Source organism: Accipiter gentilis, chromosome 3 (assembly GCF_929443795.1).
Source record: "Accipiter gentilis chromosome 3, bAccGen1.1, whole genome shotgun sequence".
NCBI lineage: Eukaryota > Metazoa > Chordata > Aves > Accipitriformes > Accipitridae > Astur > Astur gentilis.
The window spans coordinates 35,214,917-35,240,173 of NC_064882.1; the positions used below are offsets into that span (position 1 = coordinate 35,214,917).

General features: G+C 36.3%; 1 protein-coding gene across 3 annotated transcripts in view; it reads right to left on the reverse strand.

The window, feature by feature from the left end:
• The window catches only part of JAKMIP1 (janus kinase and microtubule interacting protein 1), a 175,348-nt gene that overhangs the window by 38,235 nt on the left and 111,856 nt on the right, over nt 1-25,257 (reverse strand). For all 3 annotated transcript variants that reach the window (XM_049797894.1, XM_049797896.1, XM_049797893.1), the window contains exons 6-12: nt 24,563-24,682; nt 22,108-22,254; nt 21,326-21,466; nt 18,080-18,139; nt 9,424-9,552; nt 8,008-8,136; nt 3,477-3,560 (exon numbers count right to left, since the gene is read on the reverse strand). In XM_049797894.1, the coding sequence (XP_049653851.1) occupies nt 3,477-3,560; nt 8,008-8,136; nt 9,424-9,552; nt 18,080-18,139; nt 21,326-21,466; nt 22,108-22,254; nt 24,563-24,682 (810 nt within the window). The remainder of the gene's footprint in view (nt 1-3,476; nt 3,561-8,007; nt 8,137-9,423; nt 9,553-18,079; nt 18,140-21,325; nt 21,467-22,107; nt 22,255-24,562; nt 24,683-25,257) is intronic.

Consider the following 25,257-nt stretch of genomic DNA (forward strand, 5'->3'; position numbering starts at 1 on the left):
ATTTTAAAAAAAACATTTATTTACTCAGCTTAACTCAAAACTATTTCTTTCCATTGCAAATTGTTGGGAACTTTCTTGCAAAATCATCCCATTTTGAGTGGTGAAATGGAAACCCCAATGGAGAAAGGGAAGAAAAATATTTAATTACCCCAAATGACTGAAAATGAACTTCAGCAGTGTGCAGTTAATTGCCCTCTGCTAAAAGTGTGAGAATCATGCTAATAAACAGTGTTTGTGATAAGGAATTCAAGGCTATGGAGGAAGGGAAGTGATATAAGATATTCCATACTCCATTTGAAAACTGTATTTCCGTTTGATCACTTGTTCCAAAGTTGATCTTTCCTTTCAGGTTTTTCCACGGCTTCAAAAGGCCTCATCAAATATCCCATTAAAGACCCAAGCTACAAAAACTCGCTGCCAGACATAGGTGGACATTCAGATTTAATGGATTATAACAGCCAAAAATGTTCTGTTCTCCCTGTAGAGAAACGTATTTACATAATCTAGCTCATACTGCTCTAATAAATTTAATAAAACAATATCCAACACTTAATATGCCATGCTAACTCTAGATCAAATTACTTTCTATGTAAAAAGCACAATTTATTTAAAATCTAAATGTCTTCAGTAAAGTATTAAGACTGACACATTCTTTGTCAGCAAGGTATTTGCACATTGATGCTGTATGAGAAATTAATGAAATCTGGATATCCCAGCCCATTAACCAGCCTTGAAATGTCAACCAAAAAAATCTAAAACATTCTGATATAGTATTTACTCCAATTAGCATTTTTTTTAAAAAAATTAAAGTTAGTTCTTCTACCTACTGTCCACTACAGTTTCATATTCTACTGTTCTTTCTCCTTTTTCCACTCATATACGAGAATGCACAAGTGCATTTTAACTTTCATGCAATAAACAAGCTCTTCAGGGTTATGATAAGTATCATACTAAGAATGATATACTAAAATGAATACTGTAAAGGCATGACATTTATCAAGAATTTTTGAAACAAATGAAAGAAATGCTTAAAATAAAATCCAACGTCTAGTTTAACATTTAACTAGCATTTTACTAAGGTCAAGGAATGAACAAAGAGTTGCAGACACAGACTTAGGGTGGATATCCCAATGCATGTATATGGTAAAAGGCACAACAGTTACATCAGACCTGCAGGTTCAACTACTCCAGTTCACACAAGTCGTAAAAGTAGACTAATTTGCCCTATTGATAATTAACTTTTGTGTCTTTCTTGATGAAGCTCAACTTGACTTTCCGAGAAGACCTTAACTCCAGTGGAATTGTATTTATGTACACACCAGGTCACCAAAAGAGCTGAGCATTCAAAAAAAGTCCATCTGGCACATTACATACTACAATATTTTGAGATTTATTATTTACAACTATTAATCTTCTGTAAGAATTTCTTCCCTTAATATAAAGTTTCTTATGCATGCACCTCAATCTACCTTGCAGAAATGGATTATTAGTCTTATTTTTACATATAGGGGAATTCTGACAGATGGAGCCAATGAGAGATTATCAAGAGCCATTGACACTTACTTTGAAATTACACATAAATTGTTATAAGCCAAGCTTCAAATAATTTTTTAATAATAAGATTCTAATCTCCTGCTCTGAATTTGACTTCAGGAAAATTGTGAACGTCTTTGCTGTTTCTGTTGCCTAAAGCTGTAAAGTAAGACTAAAAATTCCTGGGATAATACACTAGGATCTTTTGATCCATTGTTTCCTTTTCAAAACCACTTTAGGACTGGTTTTCCGAATGAACATTTCACAAGTATTATTAAATCGTCATCACTACCATGACCATCTCAATGACAAAGTCATAATAATTTAAAAAAAAATCACATAGTGCACAAAGAGGTCAGTTTATCATCACAACCATTTATTTTGTTGAATGTAAATACTAACAGGTCAGGAGAACCAAGCAGGTGCTAGAGCTCCCAGGAAGACACTGTGACCGCTTCCGTGGAAAGCTAATGCTCAGCATACAAACTAGGCGACTAGAGACAATATCATATTGCTCCTTGTCACATCCCTGTTGGCCTTCTCAGGATTACTAAGAGATACAAGGTTGAAAATGTGGTTATGAATCTCATAAACTTGTAACTAATTAAATTCTAATTTCCAGGCATACCTTTTTGACATACAATTCTGGAAGCAATAGTCACAGAAGTTAATTTCTTACATGTGTATCCATCTTCACTTATCTTAATTACATACACAGTACTTAAATTTTACAATGTAATAGTCAACTATTTTGTTTGTTAATGTTTTCATTTACACAGCAATTTGCCCACAACACCTTTATCATCAACACACTAAAATGTCAGCAGTAGATCCTTGAGAGGCCTTCAGTTCCATTTATTCTTCCAAACGCTCAGTAAGCCATCATTTTTAGATTGATAACATATTCTCTATTTTTAGTGATATTTTATTTACATGGAATTTACTAAGCAAAATCCAGTTTCTGTGGAAGCTAGCATAAACAATTTTTATCCTTAATTTGAATATGGTCCCAAAACCTTTGTATTTATACAGAATCTAACAGAGAGTTTTTTCTTACAAAGAAGAAACCATAAAAATACTAATATCATTAACTTGGCATTATTCGTAGGTTGTTTTTATTCAATGCTACAGGATCATTAGTCTTTGAAATGTATATCTATGGATAGCTATATCTTATTTTATTACCATATGCTACGTGCAATCTTAAAATTGCTATTTCAAACAATAAAGTGTAAAATAACATTGTCCCAATTTTCTCAGTCCATTCTAGAAGTTATGCAACTAACCATCTTTTAAATGCACTCTCATAACTCTTAATCAGCCTTCCTGAAGATCCTAGACATTATTAAATATGCATCAGTAAGCACATCTTCAAGTATTTACAAGATATACTGAAGCATTAGGCCTAATTTTACTCTGTGTGATGGTATGGGAATCTGAAAGCAGTTGGGTGCCCCAAGAATTTAAGCCCAGGACAGTAACACCGCAAGAACCTTCTGGTAACCAGACACACTAAGTGGCTCATTTCTCTAGCTGAAGCATGTGTGGAAGTGATTTGGTTTTTTGATTTTTTCTATGCTACACACCAAAAATATTCTCCAGTACAAATATAGAATATTTATTTTATTGGAACTTATAGCAAATATAACAAAATGGAAAACAGGAGAAAATCCTGCACCAAATGACAGTGGGACCAGAATTTACAATGCATGTAACAAGCAGTTATTTCAATATTATGCTTCAGTGTATTATGTGTTAGAAAATGAAACTTTAATGGCGTTTTCTTAGCCTATATAATACTTTATTTAAGTAAGCTATTGCTGGAGTAGCAATTAAGCTGCATCAGTCACACTAACACACCAGCAAGCAATGAAGATGGCAAGAGCACCACTGCATGCAATGGAGAAAATGATGTGGTAGAGGACATTAAGAGAGCCTTTTACCTGTCCTTTCTCGATTAGAGCTTTCTCCAAATCCTCAATTTTTGCCTGACACCTGAGAAGATCAGCTTGCAGTTGTTCACGAGTCTGGGGGAAAAAAAAGTATTAAAAAGTGTGTGTGTATGCGTGCACATCCAGGTAGACAGTTAGATTGAATTACACACAGAATCAAAGTAAAAATATCTTCTACCCACTTATGCGCTGTCCAGTCAGCTTTTAATGTTTTTCATTAAAATAACTGCTTTTGTGTTTATGTTACAAAATATTTAAAGCCATCAGTTTAACATCATTTTTCCTTCCTAGCCTTTGTCACGTATTCAGTGACAAAGCTCTTCCCAGGCAGAAAAAAAAAAGTTGGGAACTAAAATAGCTCTAAGAAGCTATTCATAATCTTTAGTAATTCAAGGTAATTAGGGAAAAAAGGCCAAGAGAGAAACAGAATTGCAATAAGCACTGAAAAAAGCCTACAGGTAAATAAAATATATTGACCAGAAATAATTTATTTATCCCATAAACAGCACATACCAGTCAGTTTTCCTCATTCTACATGATTATTATACTATCACACTACAGTAGGTATTACCCCCTGAGTCCAGTGATGCCCTGAAAGGGATTGGATCATACCAGGTACTAAACAAAAAGGATATAAACCAAAGGATATCTCTGGAGACCTTCAGCCACCGAGGGTCCTCAAGCTACTGCAAGTACTCTCCCCGCTCCACTTAAGGTACTCTCACCCCAGCAGTTCAAAAATTCCCACAGGGATTTCCTTCCGCATCTTTGCATCTTTGGGTCCTTGTTGTTTACCTTAAGCCTCATCTAAACGTAATAGGAAATGTTCATCCCACCAGAACATTGGGCCCTACAAAACTAACCATGCAAAAAACTACCTCCTGACTCACTCAAAAGATGGATTTGCATGGATGTGACAAAAGAGACCAAAATGCCATTAAAAAGAAAGAGCAACAATTCCAAAGAGTACTAAAGAGACAGTTTGCAAATGCCTGCAAAATAAAATTTTAAAAAGCTATTACAAAACATTCATACCAGTCTGCCTTCCAACGAAGGAAGAGGAAATGTATAATGGTCTCTCATAACTGTCAAATACATGAAAGCCTCTGAAATCTTACTTTAATAGAAGATGTAACTATGCCCCCTGCCCCAATTCTAGCTTGAGAAGTGATCTCCAAAGTCCTTATTGCTTTCCTTGGCTAAATGTCCTACTTAAAAAGAGAGTGTCAAACATGACTAGGCTTTTGTAAGATGCTGAGAACCCTAACAAATAAAGCCATAAAAGCAATAATTCTACCATTATAAAAGAACTGTATTTCACAGGAAAAAAAAAGTTAAGGTTGGTTGAGAGCCACTTCAAAGAACCTTGAAAAACACACCCAAAACAGAACATGACACATTTTAAAGTAAACCTTGAATCTTCTAAATACTGGTTCTGGGGATAATAGACTAACATTTTTAGCTGTAAATAACTCCAGATAATGTCAAGCAGTCTACATTCTTCTGTAACTTTTTATCTGGAAAGCTTTGCTTATTAACACACAGAAATTCTGCTCCCACACGCATACTGTTTCTGTACCTGAGAATATGCAATAAGTGGATTTTAAAATGCTTGCCAGAGAAAATGATGTGGGTGAAATCATGCACATGTATGCCTAATAACCATCAGCAATCAAGCAATATAGAATTTTGTGAGTATTTTATTGTCTCCTAAACAGTGGAAGCATTAAGCTAGTGGCAGCTCCCACCATTGGGATAAATTGAGTCCATCCCCACCAGTAATTTTTAAACCACAGTAAAATCTTTGTCCTTCTGCTTTACTAGCAACATGTTGCAGTGGCATGATACAATGAAGGCCACATGTAGTAAGGCAGTAATATGTAACAATTCACAGTATTTAACATGTTTCTCCATTTGGGGGGGGGGGGTCAGGTTTTTTTTGGGGGGGGGGAGGGAATACGTTAGGGGTTTTTTTATGCTTAAACACTTTTTAGAATCACAGTCTCATTGAGGTTGGAAGGGATCCCCTATCAAACTCCTGTACTCAAAGCAGGGGGGACACCTAGAGCAGGTTGTTCAAGACCTTGTCCAGTGGGGTTCTGAATATGTCCAGGGATGAAGACTCCACAGCTTCTCTGGGAAACCTGTTCCCATGTTTCCCTGCCCTCAGAGGAAGAAGGGTTTTTCTTATGTTTAAATGGCATTTCTTGTATTTGAATCTGTTCCTGTTGTATCTTGTCCTTTCACTGAATCCTGCTGAGAAAAGTCTGGTTCCATCTTCTTTATTTCCTCCCTCAGGTATTTACACAAATTGATAAGACACCCCTAAGCTTTCTCTTATCCAGGCTGAACAGTTCCAGCTCTCTCAGGCTCTCCTTGTGTATTAAGTTCTCCAAGCCCTTAATCATCTTCATGGCCCTTCGCTAGACTCTATCCCATATGTCCATGTTTTTCTTGTACTGGGGGAGACCAGAGGTGGACCCAGCACTCCAGATGTGGCCTCATCAATGCTGAGTAGAGGAAGGATCACCTTCATGGGTCTGCTGGGGACTTTCTTCCTAATGCAGCCCAGGAGGCTGTTGGCCTTCTTTGCTGCAAGGGCACATTGTTGGCTCATGTTCAAAGTGGTGTCCACCAGACCCCCCCCCCCCCCCCCCCCCCCCATCCTTTTGTGCAAAACTGCTTGCCAGCAAATCAGCCCCAAATCTATACTGGTGCCTGGAGTTATTATTCCCCACATGCAGGACTTTTTCTTCCCTTTGTTGAATTTAATGAGATTCCTCTTTACGCATTTCTTCAGGCAGTCAAATGGTCCCTCTGAATGGCAGCACAACCACCTCACGTATCAACCACTCCTCTCAATTTTTTATCATCTGCAAACTTGCTGCAGGTATACCCTTTTCAATCATCCAGGTCATTAAGGAAGAGTTTAAATAGCACTGTACCCAGTATCAACCCCTGCAGTATATCACTGGTGACACACCTCCAGCTGAACTTTCTGCCACTGATCACTACCCTTTAAGATATTTCAGCTGATTTTCAGTCCACCTCACTGTCCACTTGTCTAGTCTGCACTTCATCAGTTTGCCTATGAGAATCTTATGGGGGAGACTGTCAAAAGACTTACTAAAGTCAAGATACAACACCATCTACTGCCCTCAACTCATCTGCCAAGCTAGTCATCTCAACATAGAAGGCTATCAAGCTGGTTAAGCATGATTTCCCTATCAAAAATCCACGCTGATCAGTCCCAGTCACCTTCTTATCTTTCAGACAGTTGGAAATGGTTTCCGTGATTATTTGCTCTACCCCTTTCCCAGGGACTGAGGTGAGAACAACCAGCCTTCAGTTGCCCAGATCCTCCTTCTTGCCTTTCTGGAAGACAAGAGTGACATTTGCTTTCTTACAGTGCTGAAGGAACATCCTGCAATTGCCATGATCCTTCAAAGATAATTGAGAGTGGCCTCGCAAGGACATCAGTCAACTCTCTCCTTAGTCTATAATCTACAGGTTCAAGTTATATTTGATGCAGAATGAAGGGCAAGAGGTGAAGATGATGAAGTTTCCAGCCCTATGGCTATTGCTTGCCCATTTGGACATTAAATGTTCTTTGGTCATCAATCGCAATAGTCGTTCAAGTAGAGGGTGACTTGTATATATGCTACATTTCTAGGCATGTCCCTGTCTGCAAGGAGTTGGGATGAAGTAGAAGAAATATTCCCTCTAGTTAACACAGCTCTTTTTTTGATGCCACTGCTGTTCAGTGAGTAGATCAGAGGACTGAGTCAGAGCTCACCAATTCATTATGAAGTGATTTCGCTCCTCCCCGGTTTGGAAAAAAACAGAATGGAAGATGTTAGCATGACTTCTGCTGACCTTATGGTCAGCACTAAATGGTTAAACATAGTGGTGGCAGAAGGGTAAATGAAAACAGAATACATACTCCCTCACACCTCAAATACCTATAGTACAGAGAGTACTGTGAGGATAAAAACCCCATTTATTTCAGAGAGTGTAACCAATCACACATGTTGACCTAATAGGAACAACAGTGAGCTATGTACTTTTTAGTGGAAGAATACTCTCAAACTGAGATTTTTTTTAAAACAAACTATGAATTCATATATTCGACAAAACACTTGAAGAAAAACTTCCTTTGTCAGGTTTGGGTCAGGGTTTTAATATACTCCTACGATAAAAGTACCTAAATACTTATAACAACCTATTCTCTGATTCATTTTAAATTCATCATGTTGCTATCCAAATTGCAGGTTCAATTGCGATATCATTCTCAGTAACGCTGCCTTACTACTGAAATCTTTAATATATTATGCATGCTAGGATAAAGTACAATGGTATCTTTGTTCTGATCGCACCAGATGAATCTAAATTTTCACCTTACTTATAACATCCTCTAATCCTCAAAAACATTGTGCTTTGCATTTCACTGACCTCCTATTCCAAGTTTTTTCAGCCTTTTCAATGATTTCAGAGTTAAAAGAAATTTCAGTTAAAAAATTACCCTTGCTTCTCTCTCTGCATCCAGGGTTCCACCAACTTGTTCTTGAAGCAATGCATATGCCCTTTGCAAAGCTTGATACTCTCTTGTTAGCTGGCAGAACCTTAGTTCAGCTTCTTCTTTAGGTGTGCTCTTAATGAAGAGGGAGAAAAAAAGTGGGTTTGTGCATATAAAGATAAATATGGGTTTGTTTATATGAACAGATAGACTCACAAATGCAACAAGTAACACAACCCATACTGAGTCTCAAAGTTTAAGACAGCTTTAAAAAACCAAAACAAGTGGAAATGGAAGGAAGGATGATTTGAGGATGATGCAGAAATGCAGAGATCAGTAACTGTTTCAACCGCACAATTCCAGGACAATGTAAGTTACTATATAAGGCAGTAATGTATAGAAAGGGGAAGAAACTGACTGGGGAAAGATGAGAGGGAGCAGTTCTATGCACCACTGTCTTTCTTGAGCAACCCCACTGCCACAGGGGCTTCAGAAGGGCTTTGTTCTATTTGTCATGCAGTCCATCACTCCCTTACTCTTTTTCTCTACTATGCGAGGGTAAAGCATTTTACCAGCACAAGTACACTAACACAGAACTTACATTTCAAAAGCCATAAGGTGCTTTTTAAATTATTTTTTTAACATGAATTATTTTTAATGTCTTAATTTTCTTTGAATTTTGAGCAACTGACATCAACACTTTCAAGGTCTTCCCTATAATGCTGAGGGCAAGAAATGTCCTTCCCTTTAATTAATTTTTGCTCCAGGAACTCAGGCTCCAAGGAAAAGAGATTACAATATTATTCGATATTAAACCTAGAAAAATAGGAAGCTTCTTGTGACTGAGAAGTATTAGGCAGAAGTTAGTGAACAGGAAACAAAGATGAAAAAGAGCATCTAATTCATGCTTTGTCCTCAGCCCTGCAATCATTTAAAGTAGGCCAGCTGCACTGTATATCACAGAGCTGAGACAAAATGTGTCAGTGGGTATTTACTACCTATGATCATTTAAGCCTTAATGAATTTCAAAAGCCTCTCTCAGTATTGTAAGTACAGAAGAAAAATCCTGGTTGTATCAAAACAGACAAATAAATTATAAGGTTGAAAAGCAAACTATTGTCTAGTAACTATTGACTTTTGGTAAAGCAATGTGCCTATTCATTTTCTTTTCACTAATAAGAAAGAGTTTGAGAAAAACAATTTTATTTCTCAGCCCGATATCTGCCAAATCTGTTGGGCAGAATATTATTTTATTAATTCTATTGCAGTGACTGTGGATGTGTTACTGGACTTGAAACAAAACAAAGGAATTCGCTACCAAATCTTTGACAGTTCCTGTGGAAGAATAGCTGAAAAAAATGTTTGCATTTACACTCCACGTCAATTTTTATATAACTTAAGAACAAATCATCAACTACTTACATCTTCCAAATCTTCCTCTGGTGTTGCTGGTGTCCTGTCGGTTTTATCTGTGTTATATGAAGTTACAGATGACGTTTCTGAATCAACAGATTCTTCATCAAATCCAAAAAATGTCTCCACAACATGCCTCTGAAAAGTTAGTTTTTCTTAGTTACTAGCAAAACAGTTGGAAAACCCCAATGACCCAGTAAGCAGCAGCCAAGGTCTTCTTTGACCATTATTTTCGTATTTAGGAAGAAAAAAAGGTTCCTTTGTAAGCCCTTCCTTGTTCTCTGATTAAATTAGCTACCTTTTCAACACAATTTGTATAAGAACCTCCAAGAACTGAACTGCACATAGCATTGGGTAATGGCCAATAGAATAATGCTTTAGCAAAAGTTTAAAAGCTAATTACCAAAATCATACAGATCTTACAAGATTCACAGTAAAGGAATGCAATATCTATTAAGAAGAAAGTAACCCAATTCAATGTAACATATAAGATATGGAACCAAAAGGGAAAAAATATTCCAAAGAACAATGTGGAACAAATTTTGTCATTCGTACTAATTTAAAAAATAATATAATACATTTATAATATCTATTTTGCAAAATCCTACTTAAAAGTATAAACTGCCTCTTTCCATTTGTTTTTTTCCAACACCATCATTTTCAAAAGTTTGCTCCAATATTATGACTAACCAAAAAACTATGCTTAGGGAAAACCAGCGTTTCAATGCAGATTTTAAAAATTTTAGACAATGTAATCAATGAAATGCATGCTTAAAGAAAACTAGAGAAAATTAATAGACAATGGAAGTGAATGGTAAAATATTCATTGTGAAAGATGTGGTTTTATATAAAACATCACAACTGCAATAATTCCTTCACCATTTTAAGAGCCCCCTTTCCACCAGTTTCCTAACATATGCTCAGAAAGTAGAAATTTCAATAGAAAACTATGCTGTTTAAAAAAAGAAAAAAATGCTTAAACATTTAACTGGAAAAACAGTTTTTCAAGTATTTTTCCTTCCAAAATAACAATAACAAAAGTTAACTGTTATTAATGAATAGAAAGCGCAGCATTTTAAACCATCCAAGTATTCTAATAACCCAACACAAATTCAGAGGAGCAAGAAAAATTCAGAAAATTTAAAAAAAGGGTGTTGCTAGAAAAATAGAGTCAGGTTGTGAAGCATCCTAGACAGGGAGGCTAGTGGAAAGGTGTTGCTTTAAGAAGATAAAGGAAAATCTGTCTATCCATCTCTATATTTTTTGGCACAGCTTAATGCTGAATCACAGATCCCGATGTCACAGTTTGGTCGTTAGGGGTTTTTTTAGAACCATAAACCACAGGTTGTATGTGAGAAGATAATAGCCCTGTTCATTAAAAAGGCCTAAAGGATGAAAAAAATTACCAGTTGTTATTAACTCAGAACATCAGAATCTTACAAGTCAGCAAAGCCAAACTGGCGAAGCGAGTGGAACGGTGAACTATCAATTTCATTCAAGATACTGAAAGGTTTTCTTTTATCCATAATGCCCTATCTCATGATAAATTCCAAATATTTACCTTTCACCACAGCCTTATAGACTTGTCTATCTTTATACATTCTTCCAGTATGTCTACAAAGTACTGTCTTCACTTTCTCACAAAGCCCCATAATGCTTAATACGTTCTTTTGGCTCAGCATAGCTCTCATCAACGGCCAAAATACTCTCCCTTGAATTAAGTGGCATCACAAAATCAAGCTCGTAGGTGTGACTGACTTGGTGCCTGCATGCGTGACACCACGCACTCCATTTACAGCCTGCAGTCCTGGTCACCATGGTCCACCATGGCACAGTCTCATCGCTCGTTAGCTAAACTCCACCATAGTTTCGCAGTACAGCTAATCCCACTGAAACTACTGAAGACAGCTTTAAGATCCTCTTCTGAACCACTTAATTGCTTCACTTAAGATAAGCACCTCAAATAATCATTTAAAAATTCATTCACACTGCATTTTTAAACTAACTGGTTCTCCTAAAAACTCTTTCTAAAAGGATGATATGCACTCAAAACGAACAAACAAAAAAAAAGCCACATCTTTTCCAAATAGTCTGTGGTTACACATTTCCATACAGACAAATACGATGCAGCACAGAAGGCAAAGAGCTTTTGAACAATCCTTAGAAACAAACTTCCTTTTGCAAGCTACTAGACCACTAGAGTTACTATTTAGTGTATTCATAAGTAAATAAAAGGAGTGCAGTTGTAGTACTAAAACTCTGTAAAGACACATTACTCAGTTTAGGAAGCACTGTGATCCTTTCACTAGGCAGAACTGTGTCTAAGGTGCTTAAGACAAACACTTCCCTGGGATAATTTAATACTTCCCTCCAGCATTCACATGCTTCAATTTGTTCACTGTTCTCAGGTTTAGGTTCTATTCTAGAAATACAAAGACTTATCCAGAAAGCTGATTTGTTCTCTCACACTCAAATTACAAACGTTTCAGACTCCTCTCTCATAAGTACAAAGGTTTACCACAAAAACTGGGTGTAATTAGTCCTCGGGAGATGGCCCATCCAGCATTTCTCCCACACTGGATACTGGTTGCAGCCAGCAATCATCTAACAGTGATTCTGCACTGGGGTTGAAAATAGGGCTAAAGAAATGGTGCTACCTTCAAGCTGTAAGGAAGACAAACAAATTTACAATTTCGGTTGCCAGGTCAACTCAGCAGGAAGAACTCCTTTCTGAGTCCAAACCGATAAGCAGATACAGTTTCATAAAGACGGAGGTATTTTATATGGAGGTAAAGAAGATGATGGCAGGTAAGCAAAACCCAAGGGACTTTCATGAAAATGGCATCCCCATTTTGCAGCATGGATACTTTTTACTGAAAGATGCTGAGAGAGTAAACCCAAAATAAAGCTGCATGCAGACTCTTATGCCAATAGTTTTATATCCTGCCCTTCTGCCCATACCAGCTCGTCTGTGCACGGGGCTCAGAACATTTAGCCTGTGCTTTGGAGGAACGTAGGCAACTCTGAGGACTGCAGAACAGCTGACCCTGCTCGTGCCTCCTGCGTCAAGGGTGCTTGGGCTCAAAAATGACAAATGCACTTGAGCAAAGCTCAACCAAAACCTGCAATAAAGTATAGGCTTGAGGGCCGACAAAGTGAGAGTCAAGCCTTGACTTTGAAAAGGCTGGCAGAAGGGACTTCTGAAAGCTGGAGAGCAAAACTCCAGTGTATTATCATATATATGGCACAGAGAATACAGTACCAAGAAGGTCAGCAGCAGCTTAGTTAAAACTGACAATAAGGCTTATCATACCTACTGGGCTTTTTGCTAGACCTCAAACTACAGCGGCTTTTGTAGATAACTCAGCTTAAGTACGTGTCTTCCTTTAACCCTGCACGCACGCACACTGTTTCAAGGAGTGAAAAAGCAATCGTAAAACAACATGGGTTTGATTTTACATAAATGTATATAGGTTTGAGAAGATACTTAAAGCAATGGCATTATTTTGACAAAAGACAGTAGCTGCATTGAAACATTTCACTACTAGTAAAAGTAGGGGGAAATAATTTGCATATATTAATAAATAAATCACTTGATTATTAGATGGGAGGGAATTAAGCTAAAAAATTCGTATTTCCCATCGCACTAAAAAACCCCAACACTTCAAGGAGAGTTAAAAGTCAAAAACTGTTAAATGCTATACATACTGCTTATAATATTTGGAGTTATGAGTGAACCACTTATTTATTTTTAATGACTCCCTCCTCTTTAGGGAAGCTGTACATTTATCATTTTGTGAAGCAGATACTTTCCATAGAAATAGAGATAAGGTATTTAACCATTAATTGCACATGTATGAATTGCTTAATGACACAATTACAAAATAGCTGTTCTTATTGTTGATCATCTAGCATCTGAAGCAACTAGCTACAAGAAGTGATCCACAGCAAAACCAGAACAAATTAACTGGTAAGGGAACAGCTGTAGAGAGAAAAAAAAGACGTCTGAGTCACACAAAGTTTGTTGATAAACACTGTACTAAATAATAAGGCACTAATAAATACACCAACTCCCAGGGAGATTCCACATATAGCTCAAAAGCTGAATCACAATGGTTTTTGAAAAGTATATACAAACATGTACAATACTCACTGGATTTTTGTACCTATACACCATTTTCATTCAAGTTTCATTCAGACTTTCCTTAAAAATGGGAACATTCTCAATTATCAATTTAAAGATTCTTTTATATTGATTTGTACATTTGTTACTTCTAAATCATAATTTCATAACTGAGAAAACAGTCACATAAATTGCTGAAAATTTGTGATTTAAATTCAAATTACCACTGACTGCTGCCATGCATTTAATAGCAAGTATTTTTCATGTGGATTTATATCAATGTTTTCACATAATTTTAAATAAAATTATGCATTAGGTCTTTATAACTCAAGTATCAGTGCTTCTGCTGAAGTATTGTGCTCAGTAAACATCACATCAAAGTTTAGAATGTTATAAATCAATAGTGACATTATATGCAACTTTCAATATGCCCTCATATTTTAAATGGTTTCGATTAGATATACTTATATATAAATAATCTGATTTTTCTGTTGCTAAAGTAGTTTCACTTTACATTTAAGTATCTCATTTTCAAGTAATTATTTAACATGATGAAAATTATGCAAAATGAATTTCCTTGTAAAGCAATCAGGTGAGCTAATCAGTAATTTCTTACCTTTATGCTTATATGTCATTTCTTGGCAGCCAGAAAAATAGAGGCACACCAAAGCACAGAGGCAGATAAAAAAAGAAAAATATAGAACAAGAAATATGAACTCCATCACACCAGTTTGCAGGCTTTCCACTATCACGAATACCGTTTATTTAATAAAGTTTGAATATAGAAACAAATCCATAGAGTCCTGCAGTTTCCAAACAAACTGGGCAATTATGCCTCATTTTCAAATGCATGACTCCATCAATCATGGAATCACTGTAACTCCATTTTGCATGTCAAAAATAATAAAAAAAACCCCCAAAATACTGTTTCCAGAGTTTCTTGGTTATTTCACTACCAACACTGGGGGAAAAAAACACAACACAAAACCCAACCAAACAAAAAAAAAAAACACCTGGAAAAAAGCATGCTTTAAATAGCAGCAGAAGATTCACCTCTGGTACATCTTTTTCCTAACAAGTCCAATGACACATTAACATAAAAAAACCAAAACCCCAAAAAACCTCTATCAGCTTAGGCTGCTTCACTTCAGAAAAAACTATCCTACAGTACCTGACTATACAGAGTGACTATATTACTCTTCTAAACACCTTGCAACCACAGAGGTTATAAAGCCCCATCCCACCGTGCTGCTCCTTTCCCTGGGGAACCCGAGCCCGTTGCCAGCACTGTTCTATGGACTCCCATGCCCCTTGGTAATTAAAAGTGTGCGCAGTCAAAGCTACACTAGCAACAGTAACCTAGTGCAGCTACAGAGCTCCAGAAATAACACAGACATCTAACTGAAAAAAAAAAAAAAAATTAAAAAAAAAAAAAAATCTTTGGTATTTCCAAAAGCTTCTTAGCCAAACTAAAGTTAGTTAGACCCAACTGGGCTATAAAGGCTACTGGACTAGCCTGAGAGATCATTCACACAAGCTGTCTTAAAGATGGACAAAGGCATGCCATGGATTCTGTTCCAGCTAACAGGAACCACTGTCAGGAAAATACTCATATTAGAAACCAAACACAGATGCTGTCCAGTCAGAGTACCTTGAAAATCAAGGAATCTGGACCCCATTTAGGAAAAGCCGCAACAGTAGACGAGTGTAAGTATTCACCCTGTGCACCAAGTTTCTGTTTATTAGGACAAAAAAGGAACCTTTCTATACCTTCTAGTCTGAGCTTATCTGACCACATTCATGAAACCTAATTCTCATCTGTTAATTCTTTCTTCACTTTGTCAAGGGAAGTGGGACACAGCTGGAAATAGATCCAACTTCAACAGCCAAACTTGATGCTTCGCTGTGCTGATGGTAATTTTACATTTAACAAAACTTAGAAAAGCAAAGCCAAAGATTTGCATCAGCAATTTCTCCTTCTGACTGGTTGGTTAGGCCAGATACACCCGTAATTTCATCTACTATTATATATAGGTTAGCATCTGTATAATATAAAAATCTTGCACAGATCATAGACAGAAATACACTTGCAATGTACATATCTATATATAAAGCAACTCGTCTTAGACTTATAGTCCATGGAGAGAAATAGGCAATTTTAGGACAAAACTCATATGGCCTATTTAGATACCTACTTCCAGAGAACAATCGTCACTTAATGTTACGATTCTGTCCAGAGTGACATGTCTATACCTCACCTTCATTAATGACATCTAACCAAGCATTGCAAATGCATGGTTACATGAATTCTGCTGTTTTCATCTGGATTCCTGAGATAGGCTGTAAAAACAGAGAAGATGGAGATGGTACAATCCCAACAGGGGTAAGCAGCCCATTATATGTAGATTGTTTAAATAAAAAACTGCTGGAAAACTTTGGGAAACAGCTTCCTTTGAGGATTTTGATCCTCACAGGACCACACAGGTGACCTGGAAGGAAACCAGCCCATAAGCCAGGATTGGATTTTTTAGAAGCTAATATCAACAGTGTTTAAACTCGAAGTCAACAGGGCATATGCATGTGAATAGCCTTCAGGTTTATACGATGGCAGGTAATAGGACGCTAATAAATATATTATTGATGACTTCTTTCCTTCCTTAAGGAATTAGCACATTTAGAAACGATATAGATGTAGTTATATAATAACTAGTACAGTATACATAGTATAACTAGTATAGTATATATAATCCCATTCACTCTTCTCTCACAACTTTCTCTTTCACTTGTTTTTGTTTAATAGTCTTGCTTTTCCTTTGAGGAGATAGCATCAAATAAAAGTTCCAATGGCCAGTTTCGTATTGGCACCAAAGAGCTAACGGATAGGGAATGGAATAACCAGTGAGAGTCATGTCTGCTACTGATTAATTTGTTCTTTCTGGTGTATCTATCATATCATAAATAAGAAGCAAACCCCTACTAACTCTGCTGCTCATACGCACACAATTCTTGCAGTAATCTCTGCAGAATTCCCCCAATTATAGTACTTTTACCACATGAAGAATACCACTGCCACAAATTTTTTAATGCACATTCTCTCCAACCCTTATGTTCAGCTCTTGCTTCAGTCAATAAGGAAATGAAGAGACCACAAAAGCAGCGGCTTGCTCAAGAGAAAATAGGTGAAAGAAAAGGGTACAGACTCTAGTTCTATTAACACAGAACATTTTTTAAGACAAATGAATAATTATGGAAGTTTTCAGCCTACAGAAATTAATATCACTAATTATCAACTCCTAAAGAAATAAATTAACTAGTTTTGTTTTGTTTCATTAGGAACTTTACAATTTAGCGAAAGATCTTACACAATTAATTTAAAATCAGATAAGGGTTAATAATCAGAGAGGACTACAGAAATTACAGTATTAGTTACATATATATATTTAGGTTTATGTCCTGTTTTAAAAGTCGCCCTCAACACACAAAATTCTAGGTATATCACATCAAGAAAGAATGGTTCAGGGTTACCGTAAATATGTTTGGCATCTATCAGCCTCCCATTACATAACAGAAAAATGTATGCAAGATATATTGTTACTTCTGAATTTTTCTTTCTTCATACGTAAAAGACACGTCATTATTAGAAGCATAATTTGAAGGAATTACCGCTGAAACAGAGAACCCCAAAGGATAAATTTTACAGAATACAGACATTACAGAATGCAGAGCAATAAAAAAGCACCACCTGGAGGTCACCAGGAACATACTGCACAGAACACACTGACAACAAGCACCCATTTATGACAGAATGTATCTTCAGTTACCATATAGATGGTAATCATCTCTCCACTCTTCACTTCCATTTTTTCCCTTACCTCACTCTCCTCCCCTCACACACTCCAGGCTGCTAATGTTCAACTTCACAAAAAACATTATTCCGCAAAATTAATTACTTTAAGCATGTGTTACAATAAACACTAAAGGTACACTCTGAAGCAAAACTTTTCTGTTTCTACAATCTAACTTTTTCTCTTGCACTTTGCATTCAAGAGCAAAATAGTTACTAGAGGAAAAATAGTTCGAATCTTCTTACTGTTTATATATCACACACAGAAATATCATTTCAAAAACATCCCTAGCATGAGTTAAAGTTTTCAATTGCGATTAAGCAGTAACTTGGTACAAGTAGTTTAAAGGGTGCATTTTCTTTAAAAAAGACTGAGTATTTGTCCTTTGAAATGTTAGTTGTTTCAAGTCATTATATCACTTAGGCCTCAAGCCACTTGACTATTTGGGCCACAATGGCTTAAAGTGTAATTATATTGTTTACTTAAAACAAAACCCAAAACAACCACATGTGTACAGTACAAAACTTGCAGCTCCTGAATCATCCTGAGAAAAAGTTATTAAGCACTCACTAGAGAAAACAGGAGAATTATAGGAAATGTTACCATTAATTTAAGTAGAGCTTTAATTTCAGGCAGTATTTGAAACAAGCATTGTTCACAACAACAGAAATGCATGGAAAACCAAAGGTTTGCTCACCTTTGGAGGCTTCAGACTTTTCCTCTTCTGTTTTTTAGACCGCAATAATCGTTCCCTTTCCTAGAAGGAAAGAGAACATTTTGGTATGGGTTTCCTTTAAAACATATTTAGATATGTCTAACACAAAGAAATATCATTAAAATTTTGTTAAAGCCTGTGGAAAAGCTAACACAATGTCTTTATCCTTTTGAATAATGCCATGTTGATATAACACCACACTGTACTGCAGTTTTATCCCTTCAGCAAACAAACCTTCAGCCACAAACTTCACACACTTGATGGGAAGTTGGCAAGAAACGGCTTTGTTAAATACTGGCACAGATTTCTGATAGTTCTTTTGACTCTTTTACCAAGAAGCTCACTATGGAAACAGAATTCACATTCTCACTCCAGTGTTCAACCAACCTGAAGAAGCAGGTCGATAGCCAAAAATTAGTCCAGTCTTAGTAATTACAAGTCATTATATCAGGCATACTCTGGTATACAAGCATGCATATGCAGATATAGCATTACATGTGACTTATCCTTGTAGGGCAAAAGTCTCAAATCCAAAGGCACTCCCAGTCTGCGTTAACTTAGTCTGTGTCTTTTTTTCTACCACGGCTTTGGAACAAGATCACAATTAACTATATCATAACAGGAGGAGGTTATAACTGGAAAAAATGCTTGTTTATGAACATTCAAGCCCAAGAATACTGCCTTGAATTCCAAAGGAGAAGAGGAGGAAGAGAAGGTAAAAAATGCAAAGGAGGAAGCAAAAAAAAACCCCAACAACAGAGGAGGCAGGTATTCTGTCTCTTTGCCTTTTTCCTGATTCTTTCCTTAGCTCTGCATCTTTGTTTGCAGCACCTCTATTTTTAAAAGAATTATAGCAGTTCCAAGTGCTTCTGTAGCAGTTATTGTTCACTGCATGGTATTACTCTATTCAGAGTTATTTGCTTCATATTCAGTGCAGAAACTGGACAAATAGGAAGCTCCCAGTGGAAATAACAATAAAAACATTCATCTTTATCAGCACATTGTTCCAGGAACAAAGTTTTGGAAAACACGAAATAATTCAGAAAAGCATAACAACTTATATAGCACCTTTAATACATGTAGTTTTCAAAATAAGGAAAAGTAATGCCTGCCAAAGTAGAATGGAGCAGGTATTTCAAGCTGCAGAATAATACAATATATCAAGCTAAAGCTGAAACCACAAAGCTGAATTTTAGACAGTATTGGAGATAAATGCTCCCTTCTCCTCAGGTACCTGCTAAAGGCACAATCCCTGCTTTAACCTGGGTCTCCTGCAACCCAAGCAGGTGTCCAAATAATTGGACTTCCCTCTCTTTTCAGTGCAGAATGAACAAACACTTCCAAAATCCCCCACTCCTTCCTGTTTCTAATCTTGTTTGTAAGATGACTGCTTAATTTACTGTCTCAATAATACATCAAGCTACCAGAACAATAATAACACCAATTAAAAAACACCATTTGCTGAATCACTAGCATCTTTTGCAATCATCTGAGTGTATCTTGACAGCTTTCCTTTTAAGAACTGACCAGAAAACTACTGTTGTGGGATAACTCAAGTTTATACAGCTTCAACAGCATCAAAGATACCCTACAAATGACAACGTTAATCAATTCAGGCAACCCTATTGCCTAAGACTATCGTTCTTATGTCTGCGTCTCATATTGGTCTCAGCTGGAAGTAAGCTGATGACTTTTGTACTAATCAGGTATGTGACATGTGGGTCATTCTTGATAATTATGAAACATTTGTATTCTGTAGAGGTGTGGCTTAAGCCAGAAAAGGTAGCTGAAAAGCACAATGGAAGTGCAGAATTCTGCTGCATTCATATTGAAGGCAAAGCATCAATTAATTTGTACTGCCAACCAAAGCAGTATCCTAGTTAAAAATTTAACTTATTTCTGCGAGTGAAAAAGTATCTGTAAATAAGAAACAAAGCAAAAATGAAACCATATTTAAAAAATATTTATTTATTTTACTTTCACACTAAACACAGGTTAATATTAGTTGACCGAAGTCAGGATACAATATATTTCCTCAGATTACTGGCTGAGACAGTAAAAAGAGAGTCCTTCCATACCAACTTTACAGTGAAGTAGAAGTGAGGTTGTATCCGCCATATACTGAGAATTTAATATCACGTCATAGTCCCTGCCTGTACAGCTGTATTTGGAAAGTAAAGCAGCATTACCCTGTGAATCAGACCCTACATCATAGTGTCTGAGTAACATCCTACTTCCTGTAACACTGTGACACTAGAAAATGCATGCAGACATCAATCTTTGGCACTGATTACAGACAGAAATCCTGGGTCAAAATCTCAGAGGAACTGCCAAGAATAGAGACAATGTTCCAGACAGAGCAATAACATACCATCTTGTTTTATCTTTTTTGGATCTTCTATCTTTATTTTCAATGTTGTAGCAAATTGTTTAATTTTTTTATTTACACAGAATCATCTTAAATTCGTGTTGTCATTTTGTAGCAGTCAGTAGTATCATTTGAGATTCTCTACAACAGTCTGCCTGCGTTCCAGATGCTGCTGCAGAAGGGCAGGTGTCTCTCAGAGGTGATATGTCATTTCTGCCAGCACCAGAAGGGTGTATCATACATTGCACTAAATAGCACTAGACAACTCGTAATACAACTCAAAAGAGTCCTGATCAAACAGTGCAAACATCTATGAGCATCATCTAAAGTGGTCTTCACAGTCAGAGGGTAGCGGCTGGGCAGTTCTAATCTTGAACTATGCTGCTACCTTTGGTTAGATGAACCATGCGTATTTCTCTCCATTTGTTATAAAGACAGCTAGCGTGGCCAGCTCAGTTAGACATGCTTAGGTGAAATTAATGCCATCCTGGATGTTCCTTTCTTTTAGGAGAACTTCTACATCAGGGGAGTGGTTGGGTTTGCACCAGGGTCTACATCCAACACGTTTCAGTCATTAAGTTTTGGAACGTGTCCTTTCCTCAAGTTCCTCATTTGTTGACAGCCAATTATGTAAGTAAGGTGGATGGACAGCTCATAATAGGTAAATATTTTATAATACAGAGATTCATACACATTCCAAAGAAATTCATTCACTACCTGAGAAATCACAAGAACCCTTTGATACCAGAGAACTACTTCTGTATCACTACTACCACTGGAGTTAAAATATTGCTTTCAAATCTTTAGCTTGCCTATAGATGTGTTTGCATGCACGTGTGTATACCAGTCATAAGCATTACCACTGTGAGATCATCAATAACATGCTGCTGTTCTTTGACTTGCAGTCTAAGGAATTCAATTTCTTGTTCCTCTCGTGTGCTGCTGAGATCATTCAACGATGTGTGCCTCTTCAGCGCTGGTTGTGCAGATAACTTCTCTTTCTACAAAAATTAAATAAAATAGAAAAAAAAAAACAACAACCAAAACATAAAGAATGTTTTAAAGTGTCTTGCTGTAACAGGAGGAAATTTCTCATGTGTGATGTAGTGATCAAGAATCCTTTGGACTCACCAGTGCATACTCCACTATAACATAAGGCCTCTTTCAACAAAAAAAAAAGATTACACGTTCTGTATGCATCAGTGTTAATATCTCACATAAGATATTTTAAAACAGAATCAAAGAACATAGTCTGGGACAAAATTAGCAGACAAGTGAACTCAATGATCCAGCATAGTAGAGCCTTTGGCACACGCACTCAAATTCAGTTTTGACTTCTAATCACACAAGCAGCATTTATTAAAGCTGATTTTTAGTCATACATTTTCATAGCCTCCAAACACATTTTATCTATCTGTGATCCTTTCCCTTAATCGGTGTGAACTGATACAACACAAAGCACATGCCACTGAATTTAGAATACGAATATTCAGCTGTATTGGCTGAATTTGACACTTATACCATCCTGCTGTTGAGACTCTGAAATGTCTGTGTTAAGAGTAAGCGCCTCACAAGCACCTTCACCTCAAAGTAACTGTGTGCAATGTGTTCTTATAGCGTGATGTCAGAGATGATTACTTACCAATTCTACATTTTCCCTTGATAGATTTTTTATTTTCTCTTCCATTCGCTGGATACATTGTAACATATCATCATTTTTTTTGCTCATCCTCTTATTTTTTTCTACCAGAGGCTTCAGCTGACTTTCTGTCTCCCGAGAACGTTTCAGCTGCAAACGGCAAAAGTTAGCTGTGCTTTAGTTTATAGTTGTAGGAAAGAAGAAATATGAGTGGTTTCACTTGCCTTCTTTCTTCATTCAGAAAGTTTTGTTCTTTTGTTTCGTGGCATCTGATATAGACTACTGCTAAACTAAGAACTACAAGATTCCAAACAAATAAGACATAGCATTTTTGTACAGTCTACAACAATGCTAGATCTGGTCACTAGATTTTGCTCTTCAAAAACACTTACGACGATCTGTAAAAGTGATTTCTTGATAAACTAATCTCATTGTGTATATGCTTTTGACCAACGAGGTCTCTAGGGTAGCCATTTTCACTGATTTAGCTACTCCTTAGTAGGAGTTAACTCTTCCTCCTGTACTTTAAAAAAAAAGCTATACCTAATGTGTAATTAGAGCAATGAGAAAGTCAGCCAGAGGGCATGGATTCAATCCCAGCATTCTGCTGACATTTTCAAGCTGCTCAATTTTGTTCCTGTGGTTTTATGATGTTAGACAATTATGTAGAGCAAATTACTGCCCTTTCTTGCATTTGTGTGTATTTCACTCTTTTTATTTCATTAATCCCTGAGCTGTTTTGTTTGTAAAAAGTCTACTTTTTCCAATCAAAAGATTTTTAAATTTACTGAGTTTTAACTGGAAATGAGAAAAAATATAAACTTTCTCCTGTGATAATTTCACTGAGTGTTTGGTTTTCTGATTCATTCTCAGGAGAAAATTATTTTTCACAGTGCTTAAATACAGGACCCTACTGATATTACTGGTTTTATGTAATATTGTCTCACAATATGACAAAACCTTCTCTATGTCTTTTCCAAGATATGTTTCCTATGCCTCTAAGTCAAGCATCAAGAAGAGCACTTGACTGAGCCATACATGCCCTCCATCTAGAGGGACACTGAAGGACAGATGTTGCAGTACTTCAGCATTCTTCAGGGATGTTTTGAATGACTTATGTCCAGTGAAAGGATTAGGAGGCTGAATTATCTTGTCTTTATATAATGCAATCTCGAAAAAAGGCAAGATGGTTTTGATAGTATAGAGCAGAGAAAAGCAACTGTACCAGTAAAAACGCGGGGAAAAAAACACAACTAAACAACAAAACAACAAACGCTCAGCACATAGGCAAAGTAGGAAAAATGATGAACTATACCCAGGCTAAAACACATGTTCTTCTTACCCTAAGAATCTTAAATTGTTAATGAGCAATCAATTTTTGTGATACGAAAGGGCAGTTTAGACTATACGGCTATTTTAAGAGGAAAAGTTTTAAGAAAAAGACATGATTATGTTCTCAATTCACCTAATTTTAGTCTAGCATTGTTCAATTGACTTCCTAATCTAGAGCCAGCCAAGATGTTGGATGAGAAAATTCAAAAAATTAGCTCTTCCAATAATAATTGAGATGTTGTAATTAAATTAAGTCCTCTTATCATAAAGCAAAGCCTTCATATCTCAACATGAAGAGCTAAGTCTGACAAAGCAAGGAGGAAGATGTCAATGCTTCACTCATTTATAGGACTGACATGTGAGTGCCCTCCCCTTCTGTCCTGAGCATACATAATAGCATTATTATAGAATCAGATACATAGGTTGCATGAGGGAAAAATTCCATCTGATTAGAATGAAAAATCTTTTCTAGTGCCAGTAGAATTAGGGCATTATAAGAGGACGTGTGTAAAAATTCCTGTTGTTAAAACTCACCTTTCACTGCAGTCAATGGGAGTTCTACCATTAACCTCAGTACAAGCAATTAAGTAGCGATGCAGGCTAATAAAATTCATTCTTAAAATTCATGTCATATCCTTCCTTTTGTTAGTTACTATCACTCTCCTAGGATAATTTCACCTACTTAAGAGATTTCCCTTGAGAAATGACAGATTTTTCATCAGTAGCACAAGAAAGCTTTTTTTAACTCCTAGCTAGCATAAGTATGTCACAAAACCAATGTCAAATTTCAAAAAGATTAACACAGTAATTTAAGTGCATAGATTATGCATGTTTTACACAACAACATTACACAGTGCCACAGGCAAGCTACCAGTGAATTTTATTACGATGATCCCAAAATAAATTTATACATTTTTATTTTTCTGGAACAAGAGAGATTCCATCCATGTCTTTTATGGTTACAAAGCGAATTTCTATAGAAATCTCTGTTATATTTAGATATAATTGATTGAGGCCAACTAGGACTAATTTGTAAATTATTTATAACACTGACTTTCCAACATTAAGTCTTTTACCATAAAGATGCCCTCCCAGTCACCATCTGTGTTAATACTAATTAATTTACCAGTTCATTTCTTTCATCTGCTAAGAGAGTATTCCTGTCTTCCAGCTTCCTTATTACAGCATTCAGTTCAGCGATTTTTAACTGAAATCTCCGCACATCTCGTTCATCCAAATGCTGCTCCTTTACATCAAAAACATATAGATATATAAAATTACCTTTTAAAAAATAATTTAGTCTCCATAATTTTAATATCATGGTTTAGCAAGTGGATTGTGTAAATTTAAAATAGACTTTTTACATCAATGTCCAGAAAACTTATTTTAATCAACGGAAACACTGACCAGTAACATCCTGTGGAAATGCTACATGATATATTACATGAAAAGCGTTTACCTGTGAAATGTATGTAAACGTTTAACAATTTAAAACCAAAGCTAGATAAATAACATTTCACCTATTACTGGCTACTTCTCACCAGATTTCTTACTATCAGCTAAAAGTAAAAAAAATCTAGTGCATAGGACAGATTAATATCACATGGCACAGTTTTTGAAAAGTATGGTATCTATTTGCTATTGGTCAAAATAATTCCTAAAGTTACGAAATAAAGAGCTAAGAAAATAACGGCGTTCACAGCTGAAGGCCATAATGTAAATTCTGAAAGTTCTATATCCACATATTTTTCGACATTCTTTGAAATTCAAAAGATCCAAGGAGTTTCTAAAACACCAGTGAAACAGCACAGTGCAGTGCAG